The 20048-nt window shown below is 41.8% G+C and overlaps 1 protein-coding gene across 1 annotated transcript; it reads right to left on the bottom strand.

The window, feature by feature from the left end:
* Positions 1-8976: 8976 nt before the first annotated feature.
* On the bottom strand, positions 8977-13505 carry LOC122944247 (protein S100-B-like). Its single transcript, XM_044302482.1, has 3 exons — positions 13384-13505; positions 10817-10973; positions 8977-9135 (listed from the first exon to the last, which is right to left on the bottom strand). The coding sequence occupies exons 1-3, from the start codon at positions 13503-13505 to the stop codon at positions 8977-8979; spliced, it is 438 nt and encodes a 145-aa protein (XP_044158417.1).
* Positions 13506-20048: the final 6543 nt, after the last annotated feature.

Here is a 20048-nt window from a genome sequence, read left to right as displayed (position 1 = left end):
CTGCTCTGAGCTGTCAATGCAAGATATCTAAAGGTGTCCTGTTACATCTGGCACCAATACATTAGCAGCAGATGATCCTTTAAAGAGGTTATGCCATGATGGATGTAAAAAATGAAAATCAGACATCATATAGTACATGACAATCTCTTTCTAACAAAGCTAGAACCAGCCCTATACCTCACATGGACCCAGAGATCTCCCCATTCATTGCTCCAGTTCATTTGCTAGATTTTCCTCAGGTCGGGAGCTCAGGGGTGAGTCCTTTCTCAGGGGGCATGTCCTTTCTGCTGTAGCTCTCTCTCAATAATTGTCACAGCTTCTAACAGTAGATATGGCTGGTACTAGTTAAAGGGTAGAACTGAGCATGTGCGACCAGCTCAGTAGGTGGACAGAGAATTAAAGAAAAGAACAAGCAACAGGTGGCACTATACAGATATATTTAGTTGAATGACTCACTGCATATACTACATTTTAATTACATGCAATTACAAAAGTACAACCTCAATTCTAAAATAGATGGGACGTGTAAAATTTAAAATAGTGTAAATGAATTGCAAATCTCATAGACCCATATTTTATTCACAGTAGATGACAGAACACATATCAGATGTTAAAAGTGAGACATTTGATATTAGTGATGAGCGGCATAGGCAATATGAGTTTTCACGATATTAATATTCGCAATAAATCGTGATCTCCAGTCATTATTTTTGTGATTGTGCAAATCTGCACTAATGATGCGCATATTTTTTGCGCAATACATGCAACTACTCATTTTATCAGGTCTGAGTAGATATTACTGATAAGTATTGTTGTGACATCACAGCACTATGTCTGTAGCATGTATGTATGTATGTATGGACAGCGGAGAAACAGTAATTCCCATCACACTACCTAACACCCTGCACTGGAACCTGCCAGCTACACCAGTGGTGCCCAACCATTTTTCATCTGAGGGCCGCACTAGACTTGGTATAAATTTTGCGGGCCGGAACCAGGTAGCTTTGCCAGAAAGAAATGCAAACGCTGTGAGGGGGCACGTGTGAGCATTACTACTGTGAAGAGGGGACATATCGGGCATAACTACTGTGAGGGGGCACATATCTAAGCATAACTACTGTGAGGGGGCATGTGTGAGCATTACTACTGTGAAGAGGGCACATATCTTGGCATTATTACTGTGAGGGGGCATGTTATGTATACATGTGTGTAATGTATGTAGTGCAGTATGTGATGATCACATACTGCACTACATACATTACACACATGTATACATCACATTCTGCGCTGTCACCTTCTTCTGCAGGTCTACCTTGATGTCTGGTCTTTAGGCTTCAGTCAGATCCTCCACCGCCATGCTTGCGCTGTGTGCCCGACACCACCAGGAGCTGGCCCCTCCTCCTTTCATCTCCTGCTGGCTTCTCCTACAGCAGGGCGCTCTACCGCTCCAGTGCCCGCCCAATCTTACCAATCAGGGGCGTAGCTAGAAATGACTGGGCCCCATAGCAAAAAAATTGATGGGCCCCCTCCTTCCCGGATCTCCCACCCCCACATACCTATCGGACCTCCCACCCCTTCCAGAGCTCCCACCCAAACACCCCTCCAGGACCTCCCACCCCAACATCCGCACACCCCTCTCTAGATCCCCCCGTAAGTGTCATCCACAGATCCCCCCGTAAGTGTCATCCACAGATCCCCCCGTAAGTGTCATCCACAGATCCCCCCGTAAGTGTCATCCACAGATCCCCCCGTAAGTGTCATCCACAGATCCCCCCGTAAGTGTCATATTCACGATAAAAATTAGCATTTAGAATATTCGCAATCAACACTATTAATAATTGAATTTTTTCTTGGAATTGTAAAATGTCTCACTTTCAACATCTGATATGTGTTCTCTGATCTATTGTGAATAAAATATGGGTCTATGAGATTTTTAAAACCATTGCAACCAATTCTTTTTTTTACATTTTACATAGTGCCGCAATTTTTTGCGAATTGGGTTTGTATTTATATCCAGGTGCTCGCTTGAAAAATGTAGAATATTTCTCGAGGGGCAACCTTCACGCCTTGTTTTTTAACACACGTCCCACAGATGCTCCATCGGGTTGAGATCTGGGGAATCTGGAGACCAAGTCACCACCTTGAATTCTTTATCATGTTCCCCAGACCATTGCTGCGCCACTTTTGTCCATGGCCCGTGCCACTTGAATGAAACTTAGCTGATACTGATACTTGGCTTATCAAGTGTATCTGACATAGGGACATTGGATTGTGAGTACCACTTAGAAGAAGGATGGATGTAAGACCTCTTTTACATGTTAGTGAGTCACGGACGTGTGCTGTCCATGGTCTCCACGGACCACTCACATATTCGTTGACTCTAATGTGTGTATTCACACATCAGTGGTGTTCCACAGATTGTGGGTAAAGGTGACACTATGGAAACATGGCATCTTTTGTCTGTAATTATGGATCCATCGCACATTATATCCTACGGGTCCATGAAAACAATGGACACAACATAGATGCCATCCTTGATCGTTGCTACAAGATACCCTAGAAACTAACAGTGTATGTGAAACATGGATGACACAATCCATGGATCATGGACAGTGTCATGGATGAAACGTGGACCGTGCTGTCATGGACAAACCACAGACACGGACGTGTGAATGAGACCTAATCTCTGTCCAGCACTGCAGACTATGATGGTGCTATAAGTAAATATATCTCCCCTGTTGTTGATTTACAGCATTATTATGGCCATGTTCACAACTTGCTTCTCGCACACTAAATCTTTTGTATCAAATACTTTTCCTTAGGGGCCGTTATACTGGAGATACAGTACATTTTTCCGACATGGCTGGCGCTGTTCTAGGCTTCATTAATTTTAAACTATTGAAGTCTTCTATGAATTGCTTTTTGCTACAAAGTAATCGTTTGTTTTGCAAATGCCTCTTGCTCGTGCTGTACACCTCTCCAGACGGCTGGCGTAGACATAAAACATTACAGTCTCCATTACACCAGGCAGAGTCGTGGCGCTCATCTCCAGAGTGCAGTCTATAAAAAGACTCCAATTTATCAGCATTTCTGTATCGTTCTGATGACTCTTCTCCAAGAAGCTTTTGTTAATCAGTTGACGGATCAGTTCTGCACCTGCTATAGATCCCAGACGTTGGGGATGAGCGAATTTAATATTTTGAAATTCGAGTTCGGGTTGTGGTATAATCTCAATTGCGTTATGGATTCCGTTACCATGGACCATAACGCAATTCCATGACGGAATGCATAACGGAATGCCTTTACAGACATTCCGTTATTCATTCCGTCATAATAAAAGTTTATGGCCTGCATAACTGATCTGTCCAGTTTCCGTTATGCAGGAGAGGACTCCAGCATAACGGAAACGGGATGGATCCGTTATGCAGGCAATAGACTTCTATGATGACGGAATGAATAACGGAATGTCTATAAAGACATTCCGTTATGCATTCCGTCATGGAATTGCGTTATGGTCCATGGTAACGGAATCCATAATGCAATTCAGATTATACCACAACCTGAACTCGAATTTCTAAATATGAAATTCGCTCATCCCTACCAGACATACTCACATATTTTAATAATACCTTATAGGGTCGCTTACCATTATCATAATATACATTTATTTCTCAACTCTAAACTGGTTTTGCGTTTTTATAGAATAGGGCAACAAATGATGTTCAAAGAAACCCTAAAAAAGGTAAATCCTATTGTTGGTGGCTTGTACTAGCCTAGAATGGGCAATGGCAGATTATAATATGGACGGTTTGGGTGGTCATTTGGGACTAAAGTGTCCAAAGATTTGCTGCACAGTTTTTTCAGTGAATGGCAGTAAAAAATGCATCAAAACTTCAATGTGCAGTGGTTCCTGAATGGACAAATGTGTGCAGGACCTTTGAGGGCACAGCCACAAGGAATGCACAGAAGAGTTCACATGCTGCAAATCTAAACTGCTCTGCATATTCATTTACATGTAAATATTTTTCCGCAGCCCGTAGATGACATTTGTTAAAATATCATCAACATTTCTGCAGCTGCAAACACTGCGGATTTTAATTCTGGATCTGTAAATTACATTTCCACTATCTGTTGATAGAGCCTTAGTGTAGAAGGACCCGCAGACATGCAGCTGCTCACATGACCATATTTCTGCAGGTCCTGAATCAATACGTGTCTGGAGTGTGTAATAGTTTATGGGTTCTGCATTTAGGTAGTATGGTCTTGGGTCTGAATTTATTTATAGTCTCAGATCTGGGGTGTGTATTTATCTAGGGGTTCTTGTTGGGGGTCTTTATTTATTTAGGGGGTCTGGTTAGTGGATTGTGTTTGATAGGGAATCCGTTCTGGGGCCTGTATTAGTTTTTGACCTGGTTTGAGGTCTGTTTGTTTAGGGGCTCTGGATGAGGGGCTCTAGTTAGGGGATCTGTTCTAGGGTCTGTATTTGTTTTTTGTTGTTGTTGTTTTGGCGGGGGGGGGGGGGACTGGTGTGAGGTCTGTTCATTTAGGGGGTCTGGTTGAGGGACTGTGTTTAGTTAGAGAGAATGTTCTGGGGTCTGTATTTGTTTTGGGGGGTCGGGTTTGGGGTCTGAATTTATTTAGGGGGTCTGCTCAGGGGATCATATTTAGTTAACGGGTCTGGTTGGGGGTCTTTATTTGTTAAGGGGGGTATCGTTTGGGATCTACTCTATTTATTTAGGGGGTCTTGTTGTAGGACTGTATTTAATTAGGGGATCTATATTAGCTTTTTTTGTAGGGGGGGGGGTCTGGTTTGAGGTCTGAATTTATTTATTTATGGGGTATTTTTAGGGGACTGTGATTAATTAGGGAGTCTGGGTAGCTGGTTTGAGGTTTGTTTGTTTATTTAGAGGGTCTGTTTGAGGGACTGTATTTAGTTAGGGGATCCGTTCTGGGGTCTGTATTTGTTTAGGGGGGTCTGTATTCAGGAGGTCTGGTTGAGAGACTGTATTTAGTTAGGAGGTCTGTTCTGGGGTCTGTATTTGTTTAGGGGGTCTGTATTCAGGAGGTCTGGTTGAGAGACTGTATTTAGTTACGGGGTCTGTATTTGGTTTGGGGGATCTGGTTTGAGTCTGTTTATTTAGGGGATCTGGTTGGGGGACGGTGTTTAGTTTGGGAGTTTGTTTTGTGGTCTGTATTTGTTTAGGGGGATCTGGTTTGGGGGGTCTTCATTTATTTAGGGGTCTGCTGATCGGGGGACCATATTTAGTTAGGGGTCTGTTCTAGGATCTGTATCTGTTTAGGGGGGGCCTTGTCTGGGATCTGTATTTATTTAGGGGGTCTGGTCAGGGGACTGTTTTAGTTAGGGGGTCTGTATTTATTTAGGTGGGTCCTTTTTGGTGTCAATTTATTTAGGGGGTCTGGTCGGGGGTCTTTATTTAGTTAGGGGGTCTGTTCAGGGGACTGTTTTAGTTAAGTTTTTTTTTTAGGTGGCCTGTATTTGTTTAAGGTTGGCTGGTGTGAGGACTGTAAAAGTTTGGGGAGGTTTTGGTAAAATCTGTATATCACATCTCAAAATTTCAGATAATGTTATAGAATCCTTCTATGGGGTTTTCATTGCATATGTGTAAATTTCAGCCATTACCACCCGTGTCCTATATACGCTGTGCTGGATTCTGCTAATATCATGCTTGGGGTCTGTTCCAATTAAAATCCAAACTCAAAGCTGTGTTGTAAAATAAGATCTTAAATGTGCTGATGCCATTAAAAAGGCAGACATGGTAGAAGAAGGCTGTCAGATTAAGCAGCATAATACATAATGCTATGAATACAGACATTATATTGTGCCCGGGGGCCAACGTGTCAACAGTAAACTGGGTTTGCATGCTTTAATGCATATTTAGGATTTTACTCAGCTTCATATATTACATTTACTCATAAGATCCATCTTGCTTCCAATGAACTAAATGATATTCTCTTCTTCAGCTCAGGTTTGTTATGTCTGTGTTATATCTGTAGTCCAGTTAATGTGCTTCCTGTTCAATTGAGCCTTAGGGTCCTATTATACGGGCAGATTTCCATCCATTTTCAGTATTTCTTTCGGCTTTCTATCACATTTTTCACAATCCAGATGTTACTTTAAATTCTATAGTGAATTATCAAATTCACTACAGACAAAGGCTTTTTTTTTACATTGTCTTTGTGCATTTTTGGCTTTTTTATATTGTCGTCAAAACACATGCTCCAGGTATAGCTTTTTACCCTTAGATATCTCAATGGATTTTGAAAACTGCCTGAAAAAAATATTGCCTTTGTAAAATTATGCAATAAAAAAAAACCACAAAAAAAATGCTCGAAAAGGGATTTTTTTTTTTAAAAAAACACAATTTTTTTTTTTTTACCACTAAAAATCCATTATGATATTTCCATATTTGATAGAAGTTGTCAGATTTCAATCCGGCCACAGTCCGTACATTTGTCCGTTCTTTTACATCCTCTCCTGAACAATCTAAGCTTCTATCATCTGGCAGTGGCTTATCTCCCCAAGAACAAAAGGATTGGGCATGTTGAAATGCAACTGTATGGTCCTTATATCCCCTGACATCTGTTGTCGGAGGAGTTGGAAAGGCCGAAATACACGTTGAAAGGAGTTTCCAAATGTTATATACTGATGCCTTGAACAAGAGCTCAGCAGGAGCTCGAAACGCGTAGATTAAAAGCACTTTGTCCTAAAGATGGTTTATAGACACGCTGAAATTTTTCTTTTGCGTTATATACTGATGACTAGACTTGAGCGAATTGAGCTTCTGATCATAGATCCGAAATCGATTTGTTCAAACACTTAGGGTTAATGCTGTTCAGAGACCTGTCTCCATACAGCATTAAAATGTATTGCTTCCGTGTAGACAAAATTTGTTTCACTTGAAGTCATGCGAGATTCGCTCAACACTACTGATGACCTATCCTCAGGATAGGTCATCAGTATTTGATTGGTGGTGGTCTGACAACCGAGACCCTGCCAATCAATGCCGCGGGCTCCTCATACAGCTGATCCTGGGTGTTGGACCTCTATCGATCGCATACTGATGAGGATAATAGGTTGAGAAAATGCTCAACGACTGCTTCATTCAGATGGAGGGGCTTTGGACCTCCATTCTCTTCATCAGCCGAAGTCCAAACGGTTAGACCCCAACATATCTTCAGCGATCAAACCTGTGGATATGGAATGAGTTAAAAAACTTGGCACAAACCCCTTTAAGGCTCTGTTCACATCTGCTCTGTGGCTTCTGTTTTTTATGGAAGTATGGCAGATCCATTGTACAGAGACAGCATTGGATGCAAAATATTGGCTTCTAATTGGGCCCTTTGGGGGTTCTGTGGTTTTGATGCAAAAAGAGAGCTGGATTTTGGCAAACCTTGACAGAACCCCAAATAAAGGGCCAGATGCATGTGATCATAGCTTAAAGGCTATGAACACCTTTGGGTCACTTTTTTATTATTGCATTTTACTCATTTTGGTTTAAAAATCAGTTTTTCAATTGGACTTTATAAAATAAATCGGCAGTTTTTGTGATACAAAAATTAGAGTTCTGTCAGCTGACAGCTCATGTGAAGCCTAATCTCTGATCTCCTGACCTTATAAACATTTAAGCCATATTCTTCTCAGTTTGAGTGTTGCTATAATGAGCGGTTATGAAGTCAGGACATCAGAGATAAGGAGGAATAGTCTGCAAATAGACAGATTTTTAACCACAACGCATCACAAAAACTGCTGAAATTTTTTAATAAAGGCCAATAAAAAAAAATATTTTTAGCCCTAAATGAGTAAAATGCAGTCAAATGTATTACCCTGAAGGTGTCCACAGCCTTTAAGACTCCTTGCTTTGAAAAGCAGCCAGTTGCTACACTTTGTGGATGGAAAGAGACCTGTGCCCCTGGCTGCCATATATCTGGTGCTGCTGGCACATTTTCTACCGGAACCACAGGGTTAGATACCGGTAAGGGCTTGTTCACATCACCGTTATGGATTGCGTTTTTGTTTTCCGCTATGGTTCCGTCTTGTTCCTGTTATGCAAGATGGAGCACAAAGTCCTGTCAACAGGACTTTTTTTCCGTTCTGCATAACGGAAACCAGACGGATCCGCTATGATTCCCATAGATTTCTATTATGACGGAAAGCAAAATGGAATGCCTTTTAAAGGCTTCCATTTTGCATTCCGTCATAATACAAGTCTAGGGACAGTATAGCGGGTCCGTCCTGATTGCGTTATGCAGGACTGGACTCCTGCATAATGGAAACCAGTACGAATCCTTTATGCTGCCCCTAAACTTGTATTATGACGGGTCAAAACGGAATGCCTCTTAAAGGGTTCCATTTTGCATTCCGTCATAATACAAGTCTAGGGACAGCATAACGGGTCCGTCCTGATTGCGTTATGCAGGACTAGACTCCTGCATAATGGAAACCAGTATGAATCCTTTATGCTGCCCCTAAACTTGTATTATGACGGGTCAAAACGGAATGCCTCTTAAAGGGTTCCATTTTGCATTCCGTCATAATACAAGTCTAGGGACAGCATAACGGGTCTGTCCTGATTGCGTTATGCAGGACTGGACTCCTGCATAATGGAAACCAGTACGAATCCGTTATGCTGCCCCTAAACTTGTATTATGACGGGTCAAAACTGAATGCCTCTTAAAGGCTTCCGTTTTGACTTCCGTCTTATGGATTGTGTTATTTCCGTTAAAACCATGTTAGGGGTGTGAACCAAGGGGTGTGAACAAGCCCTAAATCAACCTCAGTGCACAGAATGACAAGATCTGGATGTAAAGGACTCTAAAAACATCAGATTATAAGAATGCTTTAATGGATCCGGTCTGTGGTTAGTCTTGTTATAAGTACAATGCTTAGGAATTGTTAATCACACACAGAAGGTGAATATTTGCCAGCGGAAAAAGCTAATTATGAAGGTTCCGGAATCAGTCTTCATCCATCTTGGGCTCGTTAAGTAAGGAAAACTCCACCACCACAGCAAAGTTCGCCACAAATGACATGAACTCTTTGAAGTCCACCGTACCTCTGCCATTGCTTTCCAACTTGCTGAGGATTTCTCTGAAGTGGTTATTACCTTCTAAACACTGCAAGGAAAGAAGAGTCAAATGTGATAAAATGGAAGTCATAATAATGAGGGATTAGTAGTATCAAGGCTATATTTGATAATAAATTAATCTAATTGAAACCTGTGATGTTGAACATTCAGTCAGCATGTTATAGAACCGGAGGAGCTGAGTTTATTGATATAAATGACTTGGTCAAAACTCATAACTTATTGATTAAAACGCTATGGACACCTACAGGGGCATTTTTTTTATTATTATTGAATTTTATTCATTTTAGACTAAAAATTTTTTTTTTAATTGTTTGAAAAAAAAAATATTTAGCTGTTTCTGAGATACAGAGGTTAAAAATTGGTGTATTTGCAGCGGGATAAGGGTCCTAGCCGTTTGAACAAGCCAGGTGGGACGGTCAAAAGGTTTAGGAGACCAACCCTTAGAAGGTAACCATAGTAGTACCGAGACAGGAGTAAGCTGGAGAGAGGTACCACATATTTGATTTATTTTTGTTTCAATAGCGAGACCGCATAATGTGCACTTATTTTCTTTGTGAAAAAAAACAATAAAAAGATATTTGATAAAAAAAAAAAAAAATTGGTGTATTTGCAAGCTGTCACTTTCTGGTTTCTTTGAATCCGGTCATCTGATGGCTCATGTGTACATCTGTAGCTCATATCTTCTGACCTGATAAACACTCATTATAGCTCAATTCTTATCAAACTGATAGGAATATGGCTTAAATAGGTGTTTATGAGGCCAATAGATCAGAGATAAGATCTACACATGAGCCATCAGATGAAGGGATTCAAAGAAAACAGAAAGTATCAGCTTGAAAATAGACTGATTTTAACCTCCCCTGTATCTTAGAAATGGCTGAACATTTTTATAAAGACCAAATTTTCTGGTGGGCCAATGTGTCCCAGCCCTCTTCACAGCTAATGTCACCTGGGTACATAAACTAATTAATGCTAGGAGCATCAGGTTCTTTTACGCACCTGGCCAGCGACCGCAGGCCAGGCATTGTATATAGCGGTATTATTTTTATATATCTATATGTACTACTACTATATGTCCCTTGATCATAAATACAGAGGGTCATGTAACAGATAGATATGGAAGGGTGGCATAGCCATTATGTTACAGATCAGTTGCTGTTATAACTGTAGGAAAATATTTTAGTGAGGTCATAACTAGGGATGAGCGAATCGACTTCAGATGAAACATCTGAAGTCGATTCACATAAAATTTTGTTTTAATACTGTATGGAGCAGGACCTACGTACAGTATTAGAATGTATTGACTTCGATGAGCCGAAGTTATTGCTTTGCAAGACTTCGCGCAATAACTTCATAAATGTTTTTGTACTGTAAAAAAACATTCCCAGAACTCGGGTTCCAGGTACCACTTGGAACCGAACCCAAGTTCGGGAAATGTTTTTTTCTACAGTACAAATGGTGTTTTACAGTACAAATTTATTTTTTGAAGTTATTGCGCGAAGTCTCGCGAGACTTCGCAAAGCAATAACTTCGGCTCATCGGAGCCAATACATTCTAATACTGTACGGATAACAAAGTTTTATGCGAATTGACTTCGGATGTTTCATCCGAAGTCAATTCGCTCATCTCTAGTCATAACATAAAAATGGAGACTTCTACAGGTCCTGAAGAAGGTACAATATGTACATCGGAATCATACACAATCTTACGGGGTTCACGGTTGGCATCTCTTTCCTTAAAAGTTGTCTGAGCTCCTTTGTTTCCAGGCAGAACGGGTCACCACCTTTACCTGCGTACTTATGAAATACCTTAATCAAGGCAACGATTGCTCTCTCAGATCGAGTCTGAGCGCCAAACTTTGGAGGCCTACAAGACAAAAGTGTGAACACATGGATCCCACTGGTCAACATAAAAGCATTTAATTATTTAATATGGGAAGTGGGCCCCATCCTGAGTCTCTTATTGACTATTATTATATATAAGATCTATGACATTATATTCTAGGCACATTTTATTGGGGTTCTCAACTTTGGGTAAGTAGGGTGTGCTGTGACAATAGGTTGATCATAAAGTGTCCCCTACTGGGATCCCCAGCAGTCATAAAGTCGTCAGCAACTGCTCAATTTCCCTACAGCACCCCCACAGGGGAAACTAAGCATTGCACAGTGTCCATTCATATCAGTGGGTTGTCTGTGTAATACAGGACAGGACGGGTCCTCCAAAGCAAGAGACACTCTTTGTAACTGCTCTCTACTCTGCCCAGGAGATGAGAATTATGAACAGAGGACCCCCCCCCTATAAACTCAGAATTGCCTTATATATGGATATGGATTTTCTAGACTGGACACGCCCTTTTGCAAAAAAAAAAAAAATTATGAATTTTTTTCAAATTTTATACTAAAAGAATGAATTTTCTTTATACTACAGCACTCCAAAATATGGAAATCGACTGGATAATGATGGTCAGGCCTTATCATCTGGTTCTGTTCTCCCTATAGTGTTTCCATAAAAGCTCTAATTTTAAGAACAATCTGCTGTAACTTGTAAGTACTGATCATTATATCCACATTAACCTGGTGACCGGTAATTACTGCATTATCGGACCTGGGACCGCTCCTGAGATTATCATGATGTGCTTGAAAATATATACAAGATGCCCATGTCTAAGGAAATATGGGCTATACCAGTGATATGTTGCTACTATGTTCCATAGCCAATAGAGTCTGTCTGTTTTGAAGTTCTCAGGGCCCGTTCACATGGCGGAATTTGCCTCCAAAATTCCGGCAGCGGTCACGTGGTGTTTGCCTTCCATGTGTTTTTAACACTGCAGCTTATGTAGTCGCTAACTGGTGCCCCGAGGGCTGTGGCTGGTCCCGTATCCATAAAAACATGCCTTTTTGGGACAACAGAAATCAACATGATCAACCCTACCAGGCTGGTTTAATAAGGTTGAACTCGCTAGACCTTTTGATTACTGATGATCTATCCTTTGTTTAGATTATCAGCATCTGATCGTTGGGGGTCCGATACCCAGGACCCCCTACTGATAAGCTGTTTGAGGAGACAGCAGCGCTCGTAGTAGCACCGCGGCCTTCTCGCTGTTTCTCTCAGGCCCAGTGGCGTCACCACCAGGGGCGTAGCTATAGGGGATGCAAAGTTAGCAATCACTACCGGGCCCAGGAGCCTGAGGTGCCCAAAAACCCTTGTGCCACATAAGAAGACACCAGTAAGAAAGTGCATGATGCGCGGGCTCTGTTATAGATTTTGCACTGGGGCCCAGAATCTTCAAGTTACACCTCAGGCTGGAGGGAAGGGGTTAGGTCAAGAATTTGGCTTGGTGGGGAGTGCTGTTTCAATTTTTGCTTTAGGCAGCAGGAAGGCTATGTGCTCTCCTACCCCTTTCCATAAAGCACCAAGACCAACATTACCAATAATAACACTATATAAAGGCCAAATAATACCGCTCCACCATGACCACATAGGATCAGAATATTATCACCATATTAATACTAAATAAATAAAAATTACTACACCAAGACCACCATTACCAACCATAACACTGTATAAGAGACAAATAATACTGCCAAGACCATGAACACCTCTTACCGTCACATAGTGCAGGGCTGCATAGGATAGAATATTGTGCTGTGGCATAATATTGATGGCCTGTCCTCAGGATAGTTAATTAATTTCGGATTTGAGGGGCTCTGACTCCTGGCACCCCCACGATCAGCTGTTTGAAGTGGTCACGGCACTGTGCTTCAATTAAGGGGAACCTACATATTTATATTTTTAGTAAAAAGGGTCATTTCTTGAAAGCGGCTTGGGGGGCCGAGATTTTGATACTAATGACCTAGGTCATCAGTATCGATCGGTGGGGGTCCGACACCTGGGACCCTGTCGATCAGCGGTTTGAGAAAGCACTGGTGCTCCTGGGGCTGATCGCGATACCAAGCACAACCGCTATATAATGTACGGCGCTGTGGTTGGTAAACACAGAGAAGGCAACAGTGCTTACAGGAGCACCAATACCTTCTCAAACAGCGGATCGACCTGAGGAAAGGTCATTAGTATCAAAAACTCAAAAAATCCCTTTAACTGCTTATTTGCATATGGATTAAAAATACCTTTTCTCCAGAATGAAGCAATGGATCGCTAAGTAAAAGGTATCATTTCGTTCAGCCGATCTAACCCTACAAGACATTGTGCTTGGTATATCAGTGAATTTCCCCCCTTTAGTGAATTTGTCTCTGCATCTCATTATTGATCACTTTACCTTCTGTATCTCATCACATTATGGATATACATGTCCTGTAGCTCAGTAGTGACATCTGTAATAAATTCCATGAATTCCATGAAGTCCACCTCTCCATCTCCATCCAGATCGAGCATCATCATCGCATCATTCTGAAAGACAAAATACTGCAACTAAGTGATAAAACAGATGCATCATACCAAACTCGTCCAGAACCCATGATCACCACTCATAGCAGTGTCCGATCATCAGAGATCAGGGTTCGGCTTTATATAAGCCATGAGGAGATAGGCCTCTGCTTGTCAAACTCTGGGAGTTCTATGGCTGCATGTTCATTGTCTTCATGGTTAGGTGGCAGGAACCTATGCCCTCTACATGAGAATGACATTCTGAGCAAAGAAGGGGGTGGGAAAGAGGCCCAGTGGTGTGAGGAAAGAAATAAACATTGGGTCCTTCTGTCCTGGATGACACCCAGCACCATAATATGGGTCCCATTTTAATCCTTGCTGTGGGATCTCCTCTATTATGGACAGCTCTTCAACCGAGGATCATTTCAGATTTCAAGGTCTCGTGATACCAGTTCTCATCTGTCCGATCTTACAGAGAATTAGTCATCTCCCCATGATGTTCTTCTACAAGTTCTGTAAAATTATAGCTTAGAAGCATGGGCAAGTAGGTGATATGGCAGATATAGAGCCATTAATCCCTTCCCAACATTTGATGTACATGTATGTCATAATGCCATCATGTGGGGCCTCACTCAAAGGGGGTTGCCAGGGATTAGACATGTCTTGTTTTTTTCCATGAAACATCTGTGAGATGGGGACACAGCTCTCCTTTTCTGAACACTGTTTTTGTAGATTAAATTAAATGATCTAGACTGAAATTCTGCTGTTTGGCCACAAGGTGCTGCTGTTTCCTAAACACAGCTACAGACTGCTTATATTTCCATATTCATGAGAGGTGGAGTTACACAGAGCCTGGAGAGGAAGAGAAAGGAAGCAGACATCTTAGAGGGAGGTGAGACCGAGGAACTGTGTCAGCAGAGGATCCGACGGCATCCAGGTGTGGGGCATACCTTAGTGACCAGAGTGGCAGCTAAGTGAAGCTGATTGTGTTCAAGACCCTGATCCTGTCCAGAGGAACGAGGATTGCTTTCAGGAACGCTGATGAGAGCTGAGGAGCAAAGCGACATACACTGCAGGACCCGCATGCTTGTTGGAGAGGCATTTGTTCTGTTCAGAGTCACCAGCGGAGGTAGAGCAGACCCGGGTCGGTAAGATCGTGCACGCACCTCATTACAGTGTTGGCGCCTAGCGACTGAGACCAGGCCTGTAGTTAGTTAGTTCGGGTCTCTGTTTGTGTCAGGCCACAAGTGTTGCTATTGTTCATTGCAAGGACTCCATACTTTAAAGGGACATTTCACACCGGAGAGCTGATAATCTTCCCCGCAAACTCAAGCCAGGCTGGCGTTTTGCTCAGAAGGAATACTCAGGCACGTGCTACAGGACCAGTTATGGGAGGGGGAATCCTGTAGAGCTTTGTAAGATTGTAAGCTGTTGTGCTGCACCGCAGGCTTGCCTGTATTACACACCCGTTCAGTTATTCTTGTTTTTTTAGGGTAATAACAGGTAAGGTGTGGCAGTTTAGTTGTGCCGGCCAGTAGGTAAATTACCACGCTTTCCTCCTGCATCCATCGGAGGGCGCCACGCTGTGCCGCACAAGGGTCTCAGCCTTCGGGCTGGGTATATGTAAATGTATTGTATGTGCCCAGCATTTGTGGTTGTGTTCATTACCATGTTTAAGTAAAATTCTGTTTTGGCAAAAGTTGTTTTGTTTTCCTCGTTCGTGACTTTGCTGTATCCTGGGGAGCCCACCCCGGTACATGGCTTACACATCACCTCATCTTCTCATGGGTTGTGAGTACTGCAGCTCAGCATCACTAAAGAAAACAGACACATTGGAAACTAAAGACTGGCTAATGTGCCATTTAGAACAAGCCATTTAGGAAATTGTTAGCTAATGATATGAATCATATGGTGGGTGTGATGCATATGTGACAAAACCTCACAAGTACTGGACATAGACTCCTAACTGGAATCATTCAATGTCGGCTGCAGCACAAGCTACAACAATTTTGCCGCATTTCTATAAGAACTTGGTTCAGCAAAAACGTATTGGTATGTTAGCTAGTTGGGCCTCCTAGTATATATATATATATATATATATATATATATATATTGTGAGCCTAGGGACAGCATCTGTATCCTCCTTAAATATGTTGTACTGTGTACAAGTCATGCACAGCTAAAGTAATAAAATGTATAAATAATATCAAAATATTAAAATTTGTGGTGGTCACAAGCCTCTAGTACAAGGCCATGTGTAATGTCCCCTTTAGTAGGTTTGGCCAATGCTGATATGGTTTAGCACTTTCAAGGCTGACCTTGGTTAAGCCCATTTTATTGCTACTACTTGTTATGGACAATGTTTGTGGAACCACTGTGCCAACCAACCAGTTTGACGTTTGGCTAGACCGGAGGGCGTTATCTTGGCAGTCTCTTGTTTTTCACCCTTTAACCCCTAGACAAGCTTTTGGCCTTTGTTGCAGGGGAGCCACCAAGCCGCTACCTCCTAGAATAATCCCAGTGTTAGTTGGCAGCGGACACACTGGGTAATGGTAAGGCCACATAAGTGGTCGTGATCCGGTATGGTTGTGGCCATGCTGCGGTGAAGAACCGCATGGCCAATTAGCAGTAATAAAGACCACGCTGAATAGTCGGTCTTCATTGTTAAAGGCTGTGCGGCACCTTCAATACCACACAGCCATTAACTATAAGAACTGCCTATACAGTTCAGTCTTCATTAGTTATGAGAAAGGCAGCTGCTCCCTAATTGGCCGTGCAGTTCTTGACCACAGCTGGCCGGATCACGACTGCTCCATGTGGCCGTACCCTTAGAACCACCAGTGAAAAGCACTGAAAGCACAAGCAAGTTCATACAAAGAACCAAAGAACTGGCAGGACACGTGAATCCATGGTAAAATGTGAACGGAACCAGACTGAGGACAAACAGGCAGAAAACATGCAAAATCCAACGAACAGACTCCGGGACACAGTTAAGACATAGCAAATACATGTGCAGAACCTGAGCAAGATGGAACAAGCACAGAACTCTAGGACACAGTTCAGACATAGCAGATACATGAGCAGGAACTTAGCAAAACTGATCAGACAAGAACTAGAACTTGGGAATTCACTGGCAAACAGAAGTAGGAGAGAATGCAGACCATGCAAGGAACAGACTCAAGTGCATGCAAAACAGAACTAGATAACATAAAGTCAACGGCTGACAGACAGAGAACACATAAAAACAGAATTTAAGGAACAGACATCACTGAATCTTGACACAGGCAGAATGTGCAAAGATCCAACAGAATCTGAAAGCTAGGGAACATTAGACCTTGTGATACTAAACAAAGAAGAGATACAAATTACCTTGACACTAATTCACACCAGTGGCAACATAAACACTTTAACACAAATGCAAACCCATAAAAGGCGACGCTTGAGTGCACGGTACAATAGCACAAGTGAAACAGCATTGTAAGACTGATATTGATGATGCCACGAAGGGCCTGAGTATGCTAGAAGATATATCCCATGAGCATTAGTGGTTTCTAAGCACTGGGGAATAAGTTAGGACCAGCTGCCATTTGGACAATGGAGTGCAGGGAGAAACTTACCCGGTAGCAGGATGGCAGCTCATTAACCAGTAATGTGCCTAATTCAGACCTGTTAAGTTTTAAATCATCTCCCTCCTTCGCAGAGTATTTGTGAAAAATCCCCAGGAGGTTGTAGACTGCAGACTCCACAGTGGCCATAATTCAGAGCTATTTCATGTCACTTTGATAACTGGTCTGAAGTGTGATCTGCACAACCACTGTCAAAGGCTCCTCTTACTCTCTTTGTGCTTCGGAAGGCGGAAAGTAGGTAAAACTCCTGATAATTAATGTGTATCTGACACCTGCCGTGCACAATGTAATGATGCGAGGTGTCATGTAAAACACCTGACTGCAGGTTTCAGGTTCCTCTAGTCCATGACATCTGACCAGGATTGGCTCACTTCACCTGGAGAACTCATGAGAACTTATTAACATGATCCTGACAACAGTGATATTTCTTTCCACTGTAGGTCATGGGTCTTTAGTAGTGATGAGCGGGAGGTGCCATATTCGATTTCGCGATATTTCGAGAATATTCGATTGAATATTCGTCTTATATTCGTCGAAATCGAATATTCGCCATTATTCTATTTATCGCAAATAATATGAGATTTAATTATTCGAGTATTGCGATTTTTTAACTGTATAAGGCAACTTTCCTATTGGTTGGCTATGGCTATTGGCTAATATGTGTATTTTACGAATATTCGCTATATGGCTATATATTCTTGTTTTAGAATATGACGAATATTCGGAATAAAAACGAAGTTATAGCAATATAGCGAATATTCGTAAAATACACATATAGACTGCAGTTTAGCTAATATAGTGCTATAATCTTTTTTTATTGTCTAATTTTTTTGTCTTTTCTGAACTTCAGATTTGAAGATTCATAATTTACACTATTAAAAAAAATACTATAGCACTATATTAGCTAAATTGCAGTCTATATGTGTATTTTACGAATATTCGCTATATTGCTATAACTTAGTTTTTTAGAATATGACGAATATTAAAAAAACTAAGTCATAGCAATATAGCGAATATATTCGTTATTTAGAATATTCGTATATTTTTTTTTTTCAATCTGTACTGTTATTCCACTTTGGCATACACAAGCGTCCCCGTCACCAATGACTTATTGACCCACAAGAAAGAAGCAGGGAGGAATCATGTTTTCAGATGTTAAAAAATGACGAATATTCGATATAGTGAATATATAGCACTATATTCAAAATATTCGTGAATTAGCGAAGTTGCGATATTCGCTATTCGAATATTCGTGCTCAACACTAGTCTTTAGGAGTGAAAAGGGTCAAATATGGTTGAAGGCACAAAAGTGATCTGTCGGAGGCCCACTTTGTCTTAGGTCAGTATTGGACAGTTATTAATTTGTCACCAACACTTTAGGAACAGTTGTGGTCCTGCAGGTAGTCTAAAGCCAGCAACAGGAATACTATATTTGGCAACCAGATGTTTCTGGTCATCAGGTTCCAACATGCACTTTTGCTCAGCTGGACAGGCTTTTTTATGTTATGAAGTCTTGGGGAGATGAGTAATGCTGGCCATATGCATGTATTAGATCTTTCACGTCAACCATGAGATGAGGGGTGCCAAATGTGTTTCCTTGATACCAGCAATGTTCTCAATTGTGTAATGACTTTTCACTTGGATTTTCACCTGTTACACTTCCAGCCTGACTCCCTGGTATTGGTCTCAGCTCCATCTACTGGTTCATCTTTGACATTTTGACAGAGCTATGGTTACATTCCTTGAACGGACTGTTGGTCATCCTGTAACCTTGCATAGGTATCAGTCACCACATCCCTCCTGACATCTATTGTTAAGCATCTTAAGCCAGCTGAATCTACTCTGTGGGCCACAACCTATGCATCTCACCGTGAAGGTCGATGGCTATGAAATTCTTGTAGTTGTTAGGAATCTAATGTACTGTATATCTAGTGTCTATATCTATATATATTTTCTGTTAGGGTATATGTATCTCATAAAGGAGGTTTATCCACTGGGACCACCTTCAATGAACCAAACTACATAGCCAGCTGCTTTACATGGATAGCCATTCTCTTGAACAGTTGAGTCACATTATTGTGACCACTTCCTACTTTTGGCGGTGGCAGCGCGTAGCTCATACAGGAAGTCTCGTCTGGTGAGCTGGCTTGGTGAGTATATAAGGTGTGCGATAGGCTGTCTGTCTGCACACATATCGCTCGTCGCTGCCATGGGTAAAAGGGGCAGTTAATCAGAATTGAAAGAAGGGATGATTATTGGCTTTCGGGCCAAGAGTGGCAGTATTTCTTAACTGTGAACTTTTGCTGCTGTGGTGAAAGTGTATTGTGGGTGGAAAAATGGCACCATTGTGAATAAGTTATGTGGAAACTGAGGAGCACCATGTGCCATTGAGGTGAGAGGTGAATGTCGCTATGAAGGTGTGTGAGGGTGGACCGAGACATTACAGTGGAGCAGCTAATTACCAAAATGAACCAGAGGACTACCAAATGTGTGTCTAAAATAACAGTTCAGTGAACCCTATGCATAGGGGCGCAGACGAATGGCCACTGCTCCTCTGCTAACGAAATTGCATCAGCAGAAAAGGCTTCAATTTTCATGGCAGTGTCAGAATTGGACCTCTGCAGGTTGGCAAAGGGTTGCCTTCTCCGATGATTCAAGTTTTCTGCTTCATCGAATCGGTGGACATTCGCGTGTCAGGCAAGAAACATCAGAGAACGAACGCCCTGCAACCATTGCTGGAAGAACACAAGAGACTTTCAGAACTCCCATAGAAGTGAACAGAGGGTGGCCACACTTTTCTCATTCACTTTAAAGGGCTCGTTCTGGAGATAGGATTGGGTCTGAAAGGCGTGGCCCTCACCTATCTGACATTGGTGGCATATCCTAGCTATATGTCACCAATGTATGAGATGAGACAACTCCTTTAATGTAT

Source organism: Bufo gargarizans, chromosome 7 (genome assembly GCF_014858855.1).
Source record: "Bufo gargarizans isolate SCDJY-AF-19 chromosome 7, ASM1485885v1, whole genome shotgun sequence".
NCBI classification, from domain to species: Eukaryota; Metazoa; Chordata; class Amphibia; order Anura; family Bufonidae; genus Bufo; species Bufo gargarizans.
This window is presented reverse-complemented; position numbering and strand designations above follow the sequence as displayed.